The sequence below is a fragment of the Artemia franciscana genome, chromosome 12, assembly GCF_032884065.1.
Source record: "Artemia franciscana chromosome 12, ASM3288406v1, whole genome shotgun sequence".
Taxonomy (NCBI): Eukaryota; Metazoa; Arthropoda; class Branchiopoda; order Anostraca; family Artemiidae; genus Artemia; species Artemia franciscana.
Genome location: NC_088874.1, coordinates 1559598 through 1579689, shown reverse-complemented (window position 1 = coordinate 1579689; position 20092 = coordinate 1559598). Strand labels below are relative to the sequence as shown.

The 20092-nt window shown below is 34.2% G+C and overlaps 1 protein-coding gene across 3 annotated transcripts in view; it reads right to left on the bottom strand.

Annotated features, from left to right (window-relative positions):
- Positions 1 to 20092, bottom strand: part of LOC136033562 (uncharacterized) — a 78675-nt gene that overhangs the window by 5347 nt on the left and 53236 nt on the right. For all 3 annotated transcript variants that reach the window (XM_065714319.1, XM_065714317.1, XM_065714320.1), the window contains 4 exons: positions 15666 to 17182; positions 12761 to 12855; positions 8788 to 8931; positions 2595 to 2735 (listed from right to left, as the gene is read on the bottom strand). In XM_065714319.1, the coding sequence (XP_065570391.1) occupies positions 2595 to 2735; positions 8788 to 8931; positions 12761 to 12855; positions 15666 to 17182 (1897 nt within the window). The remainder of the gene's footprint in view (positions 1 to 2594; positions 2736 to 8787; positions 8932 to 12760; positions 12856 to 15665; positions 17183 to 20092) is intronic.

Sequence of the window (20092 nt, the reverse complement as noted above, 5' to 3'; positions counted from 1 at the left end):
TTGCTAATATAGGGAAGGCAACTGCTTCCTCGGCAAGCTCTGCAACTTCTCGTTGCGATTTCAAAGCCTTTCTTGGACCCTCATGTTTAAAGTCGATGGTCTTGAATTCTGTTACTGAATTTGAGGTAGCTCGTATCGTGAATGCTCTTAAAGGATCATCCTCTTCAGGACCAGACAAAATTCCTACAAGGGTTATCCTTGCCATTCTGCCTGCTATTCTGTCACCACTGACTAAGCTTGTCAATCTGTCTTCCGAAAAAGGAATTTTCCCTGAATCGCTCAAGCGAGCTAAAGTTATAGTGCTGTATAAAGGTGGCTCTCCGAGTGATCCTTCTAATTATAGGCCAATTTCTCTACTATCTGTTTTCAGCAAAATTTTTGAGAAAGCTATGCTATCCAAGCTTCTTAGTTTTCTGGATGCAAAAGAATTTTTGCATGATTTCCAGTTTGGATTCGGAGCGAGTCACTCTACGGAGCAGGCTTGCGCAGCTTTCTCAAATTTCATTCATTCGGCAATAGATTCTGGTTATATCCCAGCAGCTTTATTTTGGATGTTCGTAAAGCTTTTGATTCCTTGACTCATCGGATTCTTCTTTGGAAACTATCACATATTGGTATAAGATTGAACACTTTTTCTTGTTTTGATTCAAATCTTTCTGGTAGGCTTATTTCAATTGATCCGCTTTTCCGGAGCCCTTCTGAAGTATATTATGGCGTCCCGCAGGGATCTGTTATTGGTCCCATTTTATTTCTGATTTATGTTAATGATCTGATTTTGGCGGTAAAAAACACCAGGCCTCTGGCATGCTGCAAGCTGTGTCATCCTGATGCTCGGTCGTGTTCCAATACTACCTCTAACGAAGATTTTCTTGTTGCTTTTGCTGATGATACCACTCTTGGGACCATTGGGAGGACGGAATGTGATATCAAGTCTAATCTTGTGGCATTATTCGAGAGAGTTATTTCATGGTTTAATGCGAATTACTTGGTCTTGAATGTTGATAAGTCACATTGTCTTATTTTTTCTCCAATTGGTATAGCTTTCCCTCAGCTTACACACCTTCAGGTGTCACAAGGCTCCTTGTGTAGACCAGAGAATCGGGTGGTCCGGTTTCTTGGTATCCTACTTGATGAGAATCCTTCATTCAGAAACCATGTAGCCATGATTAGGGTTAAGGTCTCACGGAGTTTGGGTATCATTCGAAAACTTAGACACACATTTCCTGGATCTCTTCTCTACTCTCACCTCTACTCTCACCTTTTTTTTCTACTTTAGATTCACTTTATTCTACTCTCACCAGACGTTTCGTACAGTATTCTGATGCAGAGATAAATGTACCAAGTATTGCTGGCGTTGTGTGAAATGCGACTAATTTCAGTCACAATTCTTAGCACATTTATGTTAATTCTTTTTTTAGGAGCTGGTTAAAAAGGAATATTTAGAGAAGGGAGAATTGCGACAAGTCAGCTTGGTATTATACATAGAGGCAGTTAATTATTTATGTCTCTGTATGTGAATCCAAAACAAAAGGAGTAGGAAGTTATCAGTGTTTATTAGGCATTTCAATGACAAATAGGAGAATCGAAGATTCAATTAAATACTGGAAATTAAAATTGAAACAATTAAATGATTCCTGGAGTGGAACCCCTCAACCAAATTCCCTGGCCAAACAACAATCGATTTAGCCTATCTAATTATAGTACGAATATCATTATAAAAAGCATTAAGTCTTGTTTTAATCTTCAATGATTTCTTTTTCATTCAGGAAATTATATTCACTGTATGTGTACCTTCTTATTCTTCAATGATTCTTTTTCTGTTCTATTCGTAGATGTAGAGGGTGTATTCATCTCCACTTCCGAAAGTTTTAAACTAAGAGAACATTTAATCTTGAACTGGTAGATTTTAGGAAATAAGAATCTTACATATCACAGGAAAAAATTAACCTGAGCAAATGTGGTGAACGGAAAGCATTGAATATTTTTCCATTTTTTCGCTAACTTTTACTTCACAGTTTTACTTCATGATAAGGTTTCAAAGGCAGTATATTCGGATTATTGGATTATTGGTATTTTCCCAATAAAATCTAAAATCTCACAATATGGAAAAATTCGCCATAAGAAAGCTGAAACAATCAAAATTTAATTGTATGGGAAAATTGTAAACTTGACATCGTTTTCCAAGCTCATTGTATAATTTAAATACTATATATAAACTATGCAAAAATTTTCAAAACAAATGAAAATGATTTCAATTTTTAGCACAAAGCCTAAATTTAATACTTTTAGCTAATAAAAATATAAAAATAAATCTTAAATCAATATATTAATACTCAAATAAGATACATAAATCAACAAGAAATATATAAATACTATTATTTGAAATATTTAATTATTATTAAATGTATAAGATTGCTACAGAAATAACATTAAAAATACATTTTATTACTCCTTGTTTCTACTCTTTTAATACGTTGCTACCCACACTCCATTCTTCACAGCCCATTAAAGCATTTGTTAAGTTTGCAGTGCCTACAGTCAAAGTTCAAGCTAGGTTAAGTAAGGTCAAGTCAAAGTTACAAGGAAATTCTCACCGGGATTGTAGCTCCTTCAGAACTGAAAATTTGTGTCTATGTGATGGAGTAATGACGCCAATCGTTTCCAAGTCATCTACTGTAGCTAACATTTCCACCAATCGGGCAGTCAAATATGCTACGGGCTTGTTCAATGGATACCTGAAAAATTTGTATCAACAGTTTATTCTCAATGTCATTTGGTTGAACATAAAATCATCAATATTAATAAAATCGTTTAACTACGACAGCTTTAACTAATAATAACCATTCAACTTTGAGATTCAGAAAAACTTAAAGAGATCTTAATATAAGGTAAATCATACAATATATTATCTTATTGCGAAGACTGCCATTTTGAAAAAAAAATTCCCGCGAAGAAAAATATTCTTAAAAGCCCAAGTAAAAGCTAGTAGGCTAATGCAATACAGACTTAATAAAAGATAAAAAGAAAATATTAGTCAATTTTCTTGAAGAAAATATTCTACTTCAGTATTCTTTTAAATTTCGTTCAATGTTGCAAATTTATTAAACACTGAAAGACTCATTTCTTATTTAATCGTTATTTTAAGGTCAAACTATTCGCGGTGACGAAGAGTCAGTAAAGAGCAACCTATTTCGATAGGAACAAAAACTCACGATCACGAGATTTGAATAGCATCCGGAGAAGGGGGCTCACACTCCATGAACTCAAGTTGGCTATATCGATTCTTTGAATTTTAAACAGTTTTTCGATTCCCAAATGTTGAAGCTAATGGTCAAAAAATTTTCAAATATTTTCAAATATTCAAATATTGTCTTCATATTTCAGCAGCTATCTGAGATTTGACAGAAAATAAATAAACACTATAAGAATTATTCAAAGGTTTTGAACAATTCCCTGAATAGCAGCACTAAAAAGCGACATTATGTAGCGGCATGGTTTGTACAGCCAGCGTTGTCAGGGAAAGTTGAACTGATAAATACCCAACAATAATTATATAGACTTAAAATCTAAATATGATTCTGGTTCCAAAAATCCATACCACAACCACTCAGAAAAAGTACGTCCACCAGACATCCTAATGGCTTTTACTGCAGTGTTAAAAATGGGCTGGTTATAGCCATGCCATGAAGCTATCTGTGACAATAGTGATCCATCTCGGCAGAAAGTATTGCGATATTTGTAAAACACAATTTTTGAATTAAGGTCTCATAGCGCTAAAACTGACAATTAATCACAAGAGCCTTATTCTGTAACTTATCTTTGATTAACATAATGTTCTGAATAAGCTCACTTTTAACAGGCAACATTCATGAAAATGAATGTTTTTTCGGGAGGGGGGGGGGAAGAGGTATATTTCACGCTGCAGGAATTTTTCATGAAAGAAATTTTGTTTGTGAGAGTTTCCACGGAGGGGTTGCAGATTTCCTGGCATGTTTGAAAAGCAATCAAAAATTAAGTAATTTTGTTTAGTTAAAAGTAAGATTTAACATTAAAACTAGAAAGGAACAGAAATTATTCCATATATGAAGGAGGCTTACGTCTCCTCAACCCTTAACTATTTATGCTAGTTTGACTTTTTCTTTCAATTCTTTAAGAAGACTCCTGAAGCCCAATGTCCGTTTATTTGCAAAAGAAGTTTTTTTAAAAAACCTAATAACTAAGAAACTTTAGCGTGCAAAGTGAGGGATTGAGGAGGGGACAGCCCCCTAATATAAGGAATTATTTCTGTTCCTTCTAAGTTTTGATATCACTCATTATTTTCAGTTGAAAAACTAGCTTTTTAACACAAAAATATATTTACACACAAATCAGAAATATGAAAATTGGAAATGAATTTTTTTTTTCTGTTTTGCAACTTCAAAGCTTTTTTCAGCAATGAATATTTATATAAAGACTTAATATGAAATATTGTATTCTTTTCTGGGGGAGAACCCCCTTTTTTCTAGCCCGCTTGTTTCAGCAAACCTGCTCTCACCCTTTTTGTTTGTCTTTTTCTTTCCTCATTTTTATTTTCGAGGTACAAGAAAAAAATTAGTGCGTTCGTACACCGGCGGTGGTTATAAAAACGGATACAGACATATTCTTATGCACAAATTTAGGCTTAGCCTCGCCCCAAATAATTCAACAGAAGTCATAGTGTCTACATCTTAAAAAGATTTTACACAAATTACGTAGAACAGATCCCGCTTTTTCTTAATTTATGGACAGGATGTCTAAAAGAGTCCATAATCATAATTGTCTCTTCTTAGCATTTTTATTGCCTCTCTTTCCCTTATTATACTTCTCCTTATTGTCTCACCTTTCCATGGAAGACAAAAGGATACGATATCGCACAATTTTACGAATCGCTTCAAATCTAAGATAAATTATAGTCCCAGTAATAGCTACAACCTACTTAAGTAAGAAAAATAGAGCAATGTTCACAACTTCGAAGACCACACTGCCTTTCCATGACGAAAGTAAAACAGTTCAAAATAGGGATGAAACCTTTTAATCGACAGTGAACAGATATAAAATTATTTAACTGGATATTTCGAACACATATACAGTGTCCATCATCAGCAGTAAAACTAAAAGACATGAATACAAATAAACAAAATTTATACCTAATAAACTAATTACATATAGTTTATTGCTCTTATTTTTTTCAATGCAACAGCGGAAGCCAATCTCTCTGACCTTTTCGGAACCGATAGTCCCAGTAATAGCTACAACCTAGTTAAGACCTAATAACAACCTAGACCTAATAACAATTACGGTGGGCTTTCAGCTGTTAAGAAAAACTTGTATACGTCTCTTTCACTGGCATTCACTCGCTAAAGCCTTAAATGTAAATTTTAACAAAATTATTGGTAAAGTTACTAACTTTGTCTGGGAACAATCAATGTCAGTTTTTGTAGCTCAGAGCTTGTCACTTCATTTCAAAACTGTTTCAACGTGGAGTAATGACGGAAATTTTGATTTCTAATACAAATGATTAAACGGATAAAAAGTGTCACTGTGTCATTAGAAACGTATGGTGGAATATATTCAACGAATTCAAAAATACCTTTTTGGTGTTTTCTTTAAATAAAATAATTCATTAAAATTCGTTGCCTTCCTTTTTTTCGTGAATTACTGTCCCTGGAAACTTAAAATTACTAACAGGGAGACTAATATAGTGCAACTTGACATGAGAAAACCGTCAAAGCCTCACTCACGCCCATTACATCACTCTATCAATAACTCTAACTATGCTGGACAAAACGCCTGGGTATTGTAATTTTAAACAATTTCAAACGTTGAATTAGTTCTTCTTTTGATAATTTTTTCATCGTAATTTTCTTTTTAGCTTGCCCCCTCTAGCCCCCCTCCGCATTAGATCAAACCTTGATATTAATATTAACAATAAATTAGGCATCCAAAATTACTATCTCACGCCTTGGCGATTTTCACACATTGATACAGATCCAGGTTTACCTGCCATGTACATCAGATCCTTTTTTGGGGGGGAGGGTACCTAAAGATTCCATTTAATCTGAGTATATACCAATGCCTTCTGCTGATAAAGTTTTAAGAACATTTCTAAAGATAGGAATAGGGCGCATACACGGCAAAATAAAAAATATCTTCGGGCAATTGTCAACCCAACAAGCAGCAATTCATCAAGAAAAGAAACATATTTTAAGAGGGAGTTACTAAAGCAGGTCAAGTGTGGCATCTACATGCGTCAACTTTGGTAGATATTGGCCAATCACCTCTTCACCTCAAGTCATCGTTCTCTTAACTTTTTGACTTGGTTATTCAAACAGTTCGTGGTAACAAACTGTAGTAAGGAGTGACCCGGATCAATAGTAGCCAAAACTCTAAAAAACGAAATTTTTATAACAATAGTTACACCAAAAGAATCGAATTTTTATGCTGATTTTAAATATATAAGTTCCATTAAGTTTAGGCTGAATCGTCAAAAGTTACGAGCCTGAGAAAATTTGCCTTATTTTGGAAAATAGGGGGAAACACCCCTTAAAAGTCATAGAATTGTAACGAAAATCACACTATCAGATTCAGTGTATCAGAGATCCTTAAAGTAGAAGTTTCAAGCTCCTATCTATAAAAATATGGAATTTTACATTTTTTGACATAAGACAGATCAAGGAGGCGTGTTTATTTGTTGATTTGTTTTGTTTGTTTTTTTCCCAGGGGTGATCGTATCGACCCAGTGGTCCTAGAATGTCGTGTGGGGGCTCATTCTAACAGAAATTAAAAGTTCTAATGCCCTTTTTAAGTGACCAAAAAAATTGGAGGGCACCTAGGCCCCCTCCCGTGCTCATTTGTTGCGAAAAGAATGAAATTCATGTAAAAAGAATTTTTCAAAATTCTGAGATACCATAAATATAACGGATATATACCATAAAAGATAACGGAACACCAGGTTAAGTTTTTACTAAACTAATTCCAACAATCAGATTTCATTCTTTCGGGCCTTGTTACTTTAGAAGGACAAAACACCTTAGATACCACACACCAGATATACCATAAAAGATAATGGAACACCAGGTTAAGTTTTTACTACACTAATTCAAACAATCAGATTTCATTCTTTTGGGCCTTGTTACTTTAGAAGGACAAAACACCCTAGATACCAAACACCAGATATACCATAAAAGATAACGGAACACCAGGTTAAGTTTTTACTACACTAATTCAAACAATCAGATTTCATTCTTTCGGGCCTCGTTACTTTAAAAGGACAAAACACCTTAGATACCACACACCAGATATACCATAAAAGATAACGGAACACCAGGTTTAGTTTTTACTAAACTAATTCCAACAATCAGAGATCATTCTTTCGGGCCTTGTTACTTTAGAAGGACAAAACACACCAGATATACAATAAAAGATAACGGAACACCAGGTTAAGTTTTTACTAAACTAATTCCAACAATCAGATTTCATTCTTTCGGGCCTTGTTATTTTAGAAGGACAAAACACCTTAGATACCACACACCAGATATACCATAAAAGATAACGGAACACCAGGTTAAGTTTTTACTAAACTAATTCCAACAATCAGAGATCATTCTTTCGGGCCTTGTTACTTTAGAAGGACAAAACACACCAGATATACAATAAAAGATAACGGAACACCAGGTTAAGTTTTTACTAAACTAATTCCAACAGTCAGATTTCATTCTTTCGGGCCTTGTTATTTTAGAAGGACAAAACACCTTAGATACCACACACCAGATATACCATAAAAGATAACGGAACACCAGGTTAAGTTTTTACTAAACTAATTCAAACAATCAGATTTCATTCTTTCGGGCCTTGTTACTTTAGAAGGACAAAACACCCTAGATACCACACACCAGATATACCATAAAAGATAACTGAACACCAGGTTAAGTTTTTACTAAACTAATTCCAACAATCAGATTTCATTCTTTCGGGCCTTGTTACTTTAGAAGGACAAAACACCTTAGATACCACACACCAGATATACCATAAAAGATAACGGAACACCAGGTTAAGTTTTACTAAACTAATTCCAACAATCAGATTTCATTCTTTCGGGCCTTGTTACTTTAGAAGGACAAAACACACCAGATATACCATAAAAGATAACGGAACACCAGGTTAAGTTTTTACTAAACTAATTCCAACAATCAGATTTCATTCTTTCGGGCCTTGTTACTTTAGAAGGACAAAAAACCCTAGATACCACACACCAGATAAACCATAACAGATAACAGAACACCAGGTTAAGTTTTTACTACACTAATTCAAACGATCAGATTTCATTCTTTCGGGCCTTGTTACTTTAGAAGGACTAAACACCCTAGATACCACACACCAGATATACTATAAAAGATAACTGAACACCAGGTTAAGTTTTTACTACACTAATTCAAACAATCAGATTTCATTCTTTCGGGCCTTGTTACTTTAGAAGGACAAAAAACCCTAGATACGACACACCAGATATACCATATAACAGATAACTGAACACCAGGTTAAGTTTTTACTACACTAATTCAAACAATCAGATTTCATTCTTTCGGGCCTTGTTACTTTAGAAGGACAAAAAACCCTAGATACCACACACCAGATATCCATATAACAGATAACTGAACACAAGGTTAAGTTTTTACTACACTAATTCAAAAAATCAGATTTCACTTTCACTGGCCATGGTGTTATAAGTAAACAGTGTTGAAGAAAATATCAGTACAAATCAAAACTTACATTCCGTCTATATTCTCTAAACGGTCAGCCACATCTATAACAATGTATGGACGGACTCCGAGCGGTTTGTCTGTCCCGGTTCCGTTTGATATATTGCCATTGTAAAACATTCTGGAGGGGAAATACGAAATTGCAGGATGCATTCTGAAAAGAAAAAGAAGATATTATTCCTGAACGGTTATCTATAGCATGAAAAAAGGCGAATTCATAGATAATTTTTTATTGAGCCGAAGTATAGAATAGCAAAAAATTAAATAAAGTGAATAAACTAAATAAAAATAAGATAATAAACAAAGTAAATAAGTAAATAATAAGAAAATAAAGTCAAGTAAAAAAAATGAAAAATAAAGTAAAGTAAAAATAAAGTAAAGTAAAATAAAGTAAATAAAGTAAAAAGTAAAGTAAATAAATAAAGTAACTAAAAGTAAATAAAGCATCATTGATGTAAAGAAAACAAACAACATAATTGATACAAGCCAGAATAAAAGAAAAGTGAGTAGTCAATCTTTAATTTATTTAATTATTTTATAAATTATAAAATATAATTTAATAATTATAAAATATAATTAATTTATTTTATAAATTAATTTGTGTTATTTAATTATTAATCTTTAATTTATCAAAAGGTTGATCAAATTGACAATTTGTTTTTCCCTATCTTTTTGTTGGCCATCTATTACAACCCGGGGAAAGGTGGAATATTACTACCCACAAACAAAAAATCTTGAATTATGCTTGATACTTACACCGTGGCCATATAAGGGTTTTCTGAACTAAATCACACCTTGGGTAAAATTTTCAATTAGTTTCTACAATATAATAATAGCAATGGTTTAATTATCACCCAAAACATGAAACAGCGCTGTAACCAAGGTCGTATCAAACAAAGATTTTGGGAGGGGGGCTCGAACCCCCTAACGCCCTTAGCTGTAACTATCTAGAAAAATAGCATCAACAACAAGAAACTACTAACTTGAAAAGTAGCATATAAGAAAGGCTCTGTAAAATTAAACAGCGGGATCAATTCAAAAAATGGGGTGAAGGAGCTAAAAGCGCAACTTGGGGAACATATTTTGTTGCTTTTTTAACTTTTCCAACAAGAGAGGCAAAAAAGCATTTTTATGTGAAAATCCAGAAAAAAATAGTTTTTCAAAATCTATTGGGACAAAAAATCTTTGGGGCAACGCTCACTTCCTACACCCCCCCCCTATGACTCTGTTAACAGTGAAGTGGCGATTACAAAGCCCAATTCACCTAAATACACTGTGAAAATCCGGTAGCTAATGGCTCATATTGGTAAAAGTTGATAGCGTGATATGTGCTTTGCGGCACATATACCTGCCACGAATTGAAACTTGCACATTATCATTTCGAGATTTTTATGAGAAACAGACGATAGTTGGATAGGTACACCAAAAAAGTCCCTACCTATATTCAACAAATAAAATGATTACAGAGGGCGAACTTACGAGTTCACCCAAAAAATTTAATACAAGGTCGAAAGGAGGGAAATGCTAGAAATGGAAAGGGGAGAAAGCTAGAAATGGAATCAGCAGCTTTTTTAAGTGATGCATTGTAAACATTAGGAAGATAAAACATTGATAATACCTACACAAAGATTGTAGTAGGGACAAGAGCACCACTAAAAAAATTCAGGAGGGGTTGAGGAGAATACAACCAGGAGTTTTTAGTTTTGTCTCAACTTCAAGGAGAATATTTCTCATTTTCCTATTTTATTATATATTTTTTCAAAGTCTTTCCTTTCCCCTGAGGTGCCATCATTACCAGGGCTCCTCCCCTGCAGTGGACATGAGAAAGAGGATGGGAATAACCCCAGAAAAGTGAATGATTTGTAATAAGATTAAATTTTAAGATTCAGTTTTTGTTAGCGCGGTGGCATTTTGTAGAAGATGTGTTTTGGTTTTTTATGAGAAGAAAATGAAAATAATCAAAAAATAATAATTTCAGCTTAATGACATAAATTGTCACATAAAAGATTAAAAGAAAATATTACTGAAAATATTTTGTTTTCATTGTACTGAAAATATTCAGTACAATAGAAATGGTAACCCCAATTTTCGTAGAGATTGCAAAACACCTTATGACAGTAATTTGTCGCAAAAATCTTTTCTATTCATTTACCTAAAAATTGCATTTTTCTTGTTTTACTGTTTAACATCGATACTAATAGCCTACAAATATAATAATAGCCACTAGATACGAATAGCTAAAACTTTGCTGCTAGAAATAGGCAATTGGCAGTTTGGTAAAATTGGATGTTGCTTAATCCTCTCTTTGTTCGACAGTATCAAGAACAAAATACGATAAAAATAAAAGAAATCTAGAACCATCATTCCATAAATGTAAGCTAAATATTGCACACTAAAACAAAAAAGAGGGAAATAAAAATCTACAAACCAAAGAAAAACCTGCGCGAGGAAGAAGTTTCAAGCTAGAGCGGAGACTTTTCGTATTGCTATTTTATGCTGCACATTGGTTCGTGGAAATTTCATTAAAAATATTTATATTAGCAAAACATAAAAAAAAAACTGAGGAAACCATATACCCAAAGCATGGCATTATTTCCCAAATTTTAATGTCTTTGGAATTCTTATCTTCATTGATGGTGACGTCTGTGGTGGGGGAGGAGGTGGAGGATAATTTTGAAGAATACTTTTTGTGGAACATTTTTAAAAATACCTCTTATGGTATTTCGATAGAAAATATGGTACTTGTATGATATACACCTGCAGCTCCGACGAACGAATTGCCATGACGAACGAAAGTTACTTATTTCTGTGTGACACAAAAGTAACATCTGTATGAGCTGCTTGTGTGCAAGCTACTATTTTGTGAGCTACTATTATTACTTATATGTAATAAAGTCCGTGGGACACGAAAAACAAAATAGAAAATTATTACCAAGCATGTAAGTACTGATATTGTTATGTCGTTTTAGAACTTATTGGATAATTTGTCCAAAAATACCCATGTACTTAAAAGCCTATTAACAGCGTAATTTGACTAATACTGAGATTTAGCTCTGATTCAGGCCAATCAGAATTTTTCATTGAAATTTTCCACCAATCAAAAAATCTTACAAAACCCTGATTAGCTGAAATTAGCACTAGCTTATCTTGGTATTAGTAAAATTTCATTGCAAATGAGGTGTTTAAGAATTACCACAATCATTTTAGGCCTATTGCAAAACTTGTTATTTTTGTTGCTTCATTTTTCGTTCTTCATCAGTGTCTTCTATTAATTTTTTTTTTTGCCTTTTTGTTCCGTAGTCTATGTGCTCCTTTGTTTCGAAAGGGGCTACTCCTCGCTTCCTATTTTTTTTAGACTTTCCATAGTATAGAAACCAAAATTTTATTTTTATAAGGAAATATACAAAAAAAGGAGAAAAATACAAAGGAAAACTTACGAAGCTACATGTTTTTGTTATGTTCATATAGCCTAAGGCCAATATAGTTTGAAAAAATTTCTAGTTCCTATGAATCAAAATAAACACATCAATACATAAAACCTATTATTTACATATTTGTAATCTCAAGCTGGTGCAATTATTGTTTAACGGTTTTACACAGCTAAAAACAAAAACAACACATCAAAATTTTGATTACTAAGCTTCTGGAGGTTAAACATAAAAAATACATTCTGCCTTCGTTCATCCAATAATAAGCAATTAAATAAAAAAATGTATTTTTTTTTTAATTTTTGGGAAGAAGCAAATAAGAAAGCTCGAAGTGTGAATTAATGGAGGTTTGTATTTTTGTAATAAATTTAATAATTAATTGTCCTTATTCATTCCTAATCGATTATTAATCAATTGATCAACATATGAAACAAATTTACAATTAATTTTAAATTTGGTTAATAAATTGATCAATACCAATTGATTTACAATTCAAGACGCCAATTGAATATACAATTTGTATTATAATTAATTTTGATAACTTTGGTTTATTACCTGTATTGTGTCCAAATAGACAATACATTTTCTTCTTCAACTGCGTTGATAAACCTCGAAAAAAAAGACTTAAAGTGTCCAATATTTGCGCAAGCCTAGAAATAATAAACAAATAAATAGCTACTATAAAACAAATACCTATAATTCTTCGGTAAAATAAGAAGTGTTACGGCCTGTTTGTAACTCAAATAGGCCGTAGCATTACAGGTAGCACAATGGGCCGGAAACAACACTGAGCCTGCCTGGGGATTAAGATGTAACTGGATTAAGCGTATACTATTTAGCACAAGTTTCAATGTTCGCGGATGTCTTATGCTTCTTGACAGTGGCGTCAAATGAGAAAAGGAGAATGGTGTCTTTGTTCCCTAGATTTTGCGCCCGGCCTAAATTTTGAAAAAAAACAAATCTTTTTTGAGGATCTTTTCTCCGAAAAAATGTCTCTTTTTTGCTATTTTCATTGAAAAAAAAAATAAAAACAAAAAGTTTGCCCCCATCCCAAGACAAAATTTCACAAAAAACTCAACCAAGTTTAAAAACACAAGCTTTGCTTCTTCTTCTAGCATACACTTAAATAACAAGAGCTAAGAGCTCATATGGTACTTATGGCGAGATTGGAACAGCCAAGAGCTCATACGGCTTAAGCTCTAGCAAAATTCTAAGAATCAATAGATTGATTTAAATGGAAAATCAGAAGCTTAATGCCGGTCGGGATTTAAAAGAGGGCCTCTGAGACACGAGATCCTTCTAAATGTCAAAATTCATTAAGATCCGATCGCCCACTCGTAAGTTAAAAATACCTCATTTTTTCTAATTTTTCCTCTCCCTTCAGCCCCCAGATGGTGAAATCGGGGAAAACGACTTTATCAAGGCAATTTGTGCAGGTCCCTTACACACCTAGCAATTTTCATCGTCCTAGCACGTCCAGAAGCACCGAACTCGCCAAACACTGGAAATCCCCCCAACTCCCCCAAAGAGAATGGATCCGTCCCAATTATGCCAATCACGTATCTAGAACTTGTGCTTATTCTTCCCATCAAGTTTCATCCCGATCTCTCCACTCTAAGTGTTTTCCAAGATTTCCGGTATCCAAGATTTCTGTTCCCCCCTTCCAACCCCCTGTCTCCCCAGATCCGATTTGAATTGAAAATGAGCATCTGAGACGTAAGATCTTTCTATATATCAAGTTTCATTAAGACCCGATAACCCATTCGTAAGGTAAAGATACCTCGATTTTCACGTTTTCCAAGATTTCCGGTTCCCCTTCCAACTCCCCCCAATGTCTTCGAATCTGGTCAGGATTTAAAATAAGAGTGCTGAAGCATAAGGTCCTTCTAAATAGCAATTTTATTAAGATTTGATCACCCATTCGTAAGTTACAAATACCTCAGTTTTTCCGAATTACCCCCCCCCAAGCTCCCCCAAAGAAAGCGGATCCAGTTCGGTTATGTCGGTCACGTACCTTGGGCTTGTTATTATTCTTCCCACCTAGTTTCATCCTGATCTCTCCACTCTAAGCGTTTTTCAAGATTTCCGCCCCCAACTCCCCCCAATAACACTGGATCCTGTCGGAATTAAACTATTTAAACTGTCGGAAAGAGATCTGAGAAAAGAGAGCGGCCCCATTCAGGTTATGTTAATCAGGTATCTAGGACTTGTGCTTTTTTTCCCACCAAGTTTCATCCGAACCCTCCACTCTAAGCGTTTTCCAAGATTTTAGGTTCCCCAACAACTCCCCCCCCCAATGTCACCGGATCCAATCGAGATTTGAAATAAAAGCTCTGAGACACGATATCCTTCCAAATGTCAAATTTCATTAAGAACTGATCACGCGTTCGTAAGTTAAAAATACCTCATTTTTTCTAATTTTTCCGAATTAACCGCCCCCCCCAGATGGTCGAATCAAATAAACGACTAGTTCTAATTTAATATTGTCCTGTCCCTGATATTCCCGCAAAATTTCATCGTCTTAGCTTATCTGGAAGTGCCTAAACAAGCAAAACCGGGACCGACAGACAGACATACAGAATTTGCGATCGCTTGGAAATAAATCACTTGGTAAATACTAAGTGCGATAAAAATATGATTGGCTGGCTTACCAAAACATATCACAGGTGCAAACCAATGAAATTAAAGCAACCCTTTTGCCTAATAGATACTGGAAATAATCATTTTTTGTTTGGCTTGAAACGCATTAGTTTCTAAATGACTCGTATGATAGTTAAAGAGCCCGGAATAGAAAAAAAAAACTTTACGAAATTCTATAACGAATTGAAACAAAATAACCTTGAAGTAAATAATTACAAAACTGTAATGGTAATATGTAAACAAACAATTTTGCTTAGTTTAGCTATTCTTAGTAATAACACGTATAAATATAACACGTTTATTTATAATAACACGTTATTTATACACGTATAAATAACGTGTATGCCGTATATGACAGTGTACAAACGAGCAAACAAGCAGTGACAGTAATTGAAGGAAGAGACAGGGGACTGTACTAATTGTACAGCCCCCAAAAGGGGGGGGGGGGGAATCAGTTCCCCTTTTTTCGAAAAATACCTGTTTTGGGGCATTTTCATTGAAAGATGTTTTTTTGTATTTTATTAAAGAAATAGGAAAACATGACAAATATACCCTCATCCCTAGATACTCGAAATACTTTCCGCCTCCCCCTAAATTTCCATGAATTTGCGCCAGTGAGAATAACTGAGCATTTAAAGAGGGGGCATTTAAACCTCCTTAAACCGTAGAGCATTTAAACTTCTTATGCTTACAGGAGTAAATACAAACCGACAGATAAAATTGGAGAAAGGCATGCAAAAAGAAAAGCGCTGCAAGTAAAGGAAAGGCAAGTAGAAAGAAAAGAATTGAAAAAATAAGCTTCAAATACTAATCAACTAACCTTTGACATGATATTGGGTTGAAGTTGCTTCCGATCACCAACTAAAATAAGTTTCCTGACTCCATACGTTAGGGGTTGCAGCAGTTCAATTTCAGTGCAATGATTCGCCTCATCAACTATGCAGAAATCAAAAACCATTTCTGTTTCCTTTATAATAAGCTCCAAGGAAGAGCTTTCGGAGTAGGAAAAAGTTGTTGCTAGGACTCTAGCATTTCTGATCATGTCCTTAGTATTTGAATCTGCATGACCTTGAAGACTAATCAACTGCTCGCTAAAACCTTTTTTAACTTGATTTTCCAATATAAACTGTAAGTCTTTGTGAGTATCACCAAAAATTCCCAAACCGAGAATTTTAAATGTTGCGCCAGTCACTTCCATTTGCTCATGTAATTTCCGGATCATTTCGACTAAAACAGTTTCCGAGAGTGAGCAAAGTAAAATTTTGCATTCTGGCTTGACAAATAGCAACTGGAAAATAGTTGAAGCCATAACGAAGGTCTTGCCACAACCAGGGGGTCCTTGAAGAACACATATTACGGGTTCCTCATCTATAAGGCACTGAGTCACAATATGTTTCATCACTTTTTTATGTTCAGGACCGAGATATTCAAAGCGATTGTCCATTGAAAAAGTAGCAATTTGTGGCAATGTCGCTGTTCTTGGCTTTAAAATGAGGTTTCTTAAGGGTGACGATTCGACAATCAAAGATGTAGGAAACTTTTTCACAAGAGACATGAAACGTTTATATATTACTTGGACTTTAAGAGGAACTTCATAATCAAACCAATCTGTAGGTAATACTTTGTTTTTCAAACACTTAATACAGATTTCAACAAAAGCTTTTGGTTTTCTGTCTGACTTTCGATCAATGGAATTCAAATTCTCTGGTGCTTCCTCCATATTCTTAAACTGAATAGAATGAACACAGCCAAGAAGCCGAAAGTAAGGATTTTCTCCCGCCGCAGCATTAAGACGTTTCAGGGGTATTTGCATTATTACCAAAGATCCGTTTTTCATATATTCAAACAAAGATGAGCCTCGGGGTAGGATTGTGTGGAGACAAAAGATTAAATGTTGTTTATCATATTCTACAATTCCACTGCCATCGCTATTGAAAACAAACCTATGGCAAGTATCTGGGTTTCCATTAAAGCGATTATACTCGCTTCTAACCCTATGAAACGTTTCAACGATCAATGGTGGGCCAAAGACTGAAAGATAGTGGTTAATGTCATAGAAATGAACTGGAACAGGTAAAAATTGGTAAGGAAAATTACTTTCTGGAATAAGAAATGTCGGAAATTCTGATATATATTTTACTTCCTCAAACCAGTTAGGGTTCCACCTTAAGATGAAAGTACAGGCTCCCATAGTAGTGAATATGTGATACATTTCAGGTGCCACTTTTACTTGTACTGAAAAAACGTGTTCTGCTCTTTCTCTTACTAGGCAGTGAGATGTCCATCCCGATGTACTTGATTTGCTTGGGTCCTTGTCTGCACAATTTGGGGTTGGTTCTAGAATCAAGAGAGTTATAAATAGACTCGATAGGCTATCATAAGCAAAAAAAGGAAATTCTATATTATTCAGAACACTCTCAAGAAGTGAAGTTAGGTTAATCCTAATAATATATACCAAAATATGATGAAAATATAACACTTTTGGTTTATTATAATATAACTTGGGCTACATATTTGCGCATTCTGGGGTGTGGGGGTAAAATAACCTAAACTTACACCCAATACATAGCCCAAATTATTCAAGTCCACTGCATTTTGTCACCCGTTACTGGTCTTTATGACTGTGAAACGAATTTAGATGTGTAATGTAGCTGTGTAAATTTCTTATTTACGTTTGCCTTATCTCAGTAGTTTTTTACTGATAGCAACCCGAAATAAATAAATATGTAACAAATATAAAGTAAATATCAATAAATATACGTCAAACGACCAAACTAGTTAATCCACTTTTGCTTTATCCCAGCAGTTTTATTTCTAAAAATAAAGAAAATAAGTACTAAATAAGTGTACCGAAATAAATAAATATGTAACAAATATAGAGTAAGTATCAACAAATATACGTCAAAAGACCTAACTAGTTAGACGACGTAGACATTGTCTCTGTAATTTTCTTTGAATACATAAAGGTAAATGAATATTAACAAGAGCTAAGAGCTCATATGGCACTTGTGACGAGGTCGGAAGAGCCAAGAGCTCCTATGGCACGAGCTGTAGCAAAATTCTAAGAATCAATAGATTCATTTGAAGGAAAATCAGAGGCTTATTGCCGGTCGGGATTTAAAATAAGAGCTCTGAGACATGAGGTCCTTCTAAATATCAAAATTCGTTAAGATCCGATACCCCACTCGTAAGTTAAAAATACCTCATTTTTTATAATTTATCCTCTCCCTTCCGCCCTCCAGATAGTCGAATCGGGTAAAACGACTTTATCAAGTCAATTTGTGCAGGTCCCTGACACGCCTATCAATTTTCATCGTTCTGGCACTTCCAGAAACATCGAACTCGCCAAAGCACTGGAACCCTCCCCCCTAACTCCTTCAAAGAGATCAGATCCCGTCCGGTTACGTCAATCACGTATCTACGACATTTGCTTATTCTACCCACCAAGTTTCATCCCGATATCTCAACTCTAAGCGTTTTCCAAGATTTTCCGTTTCCCCCTCCAACTCCCCCAATATCACCGTATACGGTTAGGATTTAAAATAAGAGCTTTGAGACACAAGGTCCTTCTAAGTATCATACTTCATTAAGATCCGATCACCCATTCGTAAGTTAAAAATACCTCATTTTTTTCAATTTTTCCTCTCCCTACAGACCCCAGATGGTCAAATTGGGGAAAGGACTTTATAAAGTCAATTTGTGCACGTTCCTGACATGCCTAACAATTTTCATCGTCCCAGCACGTCCGGAAGTACCAAACTCGCCAAAGCACTAGAAATTCCACCCCAACTCCCCCAAAGAGAGTGGATCCGTTTTGGTTATATGAATCGCGTATTTAAGACTTGTGCTAATTTTTCCCTAAAAGTTTCATTCCAATCCCTCCACCCTAAGCGTTTTCCAAGATTTTAGGTTCCCCCTCCAACTCCCCCCAATGTCACCGGAATCGGTCAGGATTTAAAATATTAGCTCCAAGACACAATACCCTTTAAATGTCAAATTTCATTAAGATCCGATCACCTACTCGTAATTTAAAAACCCCCATTTTCTCTAATTATTCCGAATTAACCGCCCCCCCCCCAGATGGCCGAATTGGGGGAACGACTATTTCTTATTTAATCTGGTTTGGTCCCTGATGCGCCTGCCACATTTCTTCGTCCTAGCTTATCTGGAAGCGCCTAAACTAGCAAAACCGGAACCGAAAACCGACAGACAGACAGACAGACCGACAGAATTTGCGATCGCTATATGTTACTTGGTAAATAGTAAGTGCCATAAAAACGAATTTTTAAGACCCCCATGGTCAAAAATAATAAATAAAATGGGTAGTATATGAGGAAAAAGAAAAAGCAAATAAAGCATAGTTCAATCAAAGAGGATGAAAAAATGAATATGAGTTTTTTTTAGATTCTCTCAATCATTTTCTGTGCGAAAAACCATAGGGAATATCAAAACCCTCCCCCATTGAGAGGACTATTTTTGACTTGTTATAGAAAATATAATAATTGCGTATTTTCGCAGCTGGTAAAACTACAGAAAATTTAAATAGGTGATCACTTAATTTGATTAGTGATCACCTATCACTAATCAAATTAGTGATAGTGCATGTTTAATATTTGCATGTTCCAATTGCATGTTTTCGCAGCTGGTAAAACTACCAGCTGCGAAAACAATAATTGTTTTCTACAATTATTGTAGAAAACAATTATTTCTTATTGTTTTCTACAATAATTGTAGAAAACAATTTTGCATGTTTTCTCAGCTGATAAAACTACAGAAAATTTAAATAGGTGATCTTTTAATTTATAGCTGTTTGTTCACTTATCCTACTATTTTGTTGTTGTTGTCCAAGTTTTTGGTATTTATTTTTCTAGTATTTATATATATAGTAGAATTTACATACATAAATATTAGTATTTATATATATTTATTTAGTATTTATATATATAAATACTAAATACCTAATACCTAAATAGCTAGTATATATATATATATATATATATATATATATATATATATATATATATATATATATATATATATATATATATATATATATATATATATATATATATATATATATATATATATATATATATATATATATATATATATATATATATATATATATATATATATATATATATATATATATATATAGATAAATATACAGCTTCTTTTTCTTGTAATAATATATGTAGTCAAGGTTTTGATTTTCGAAGGTATGGTAGACATTGATAACCACGTTTG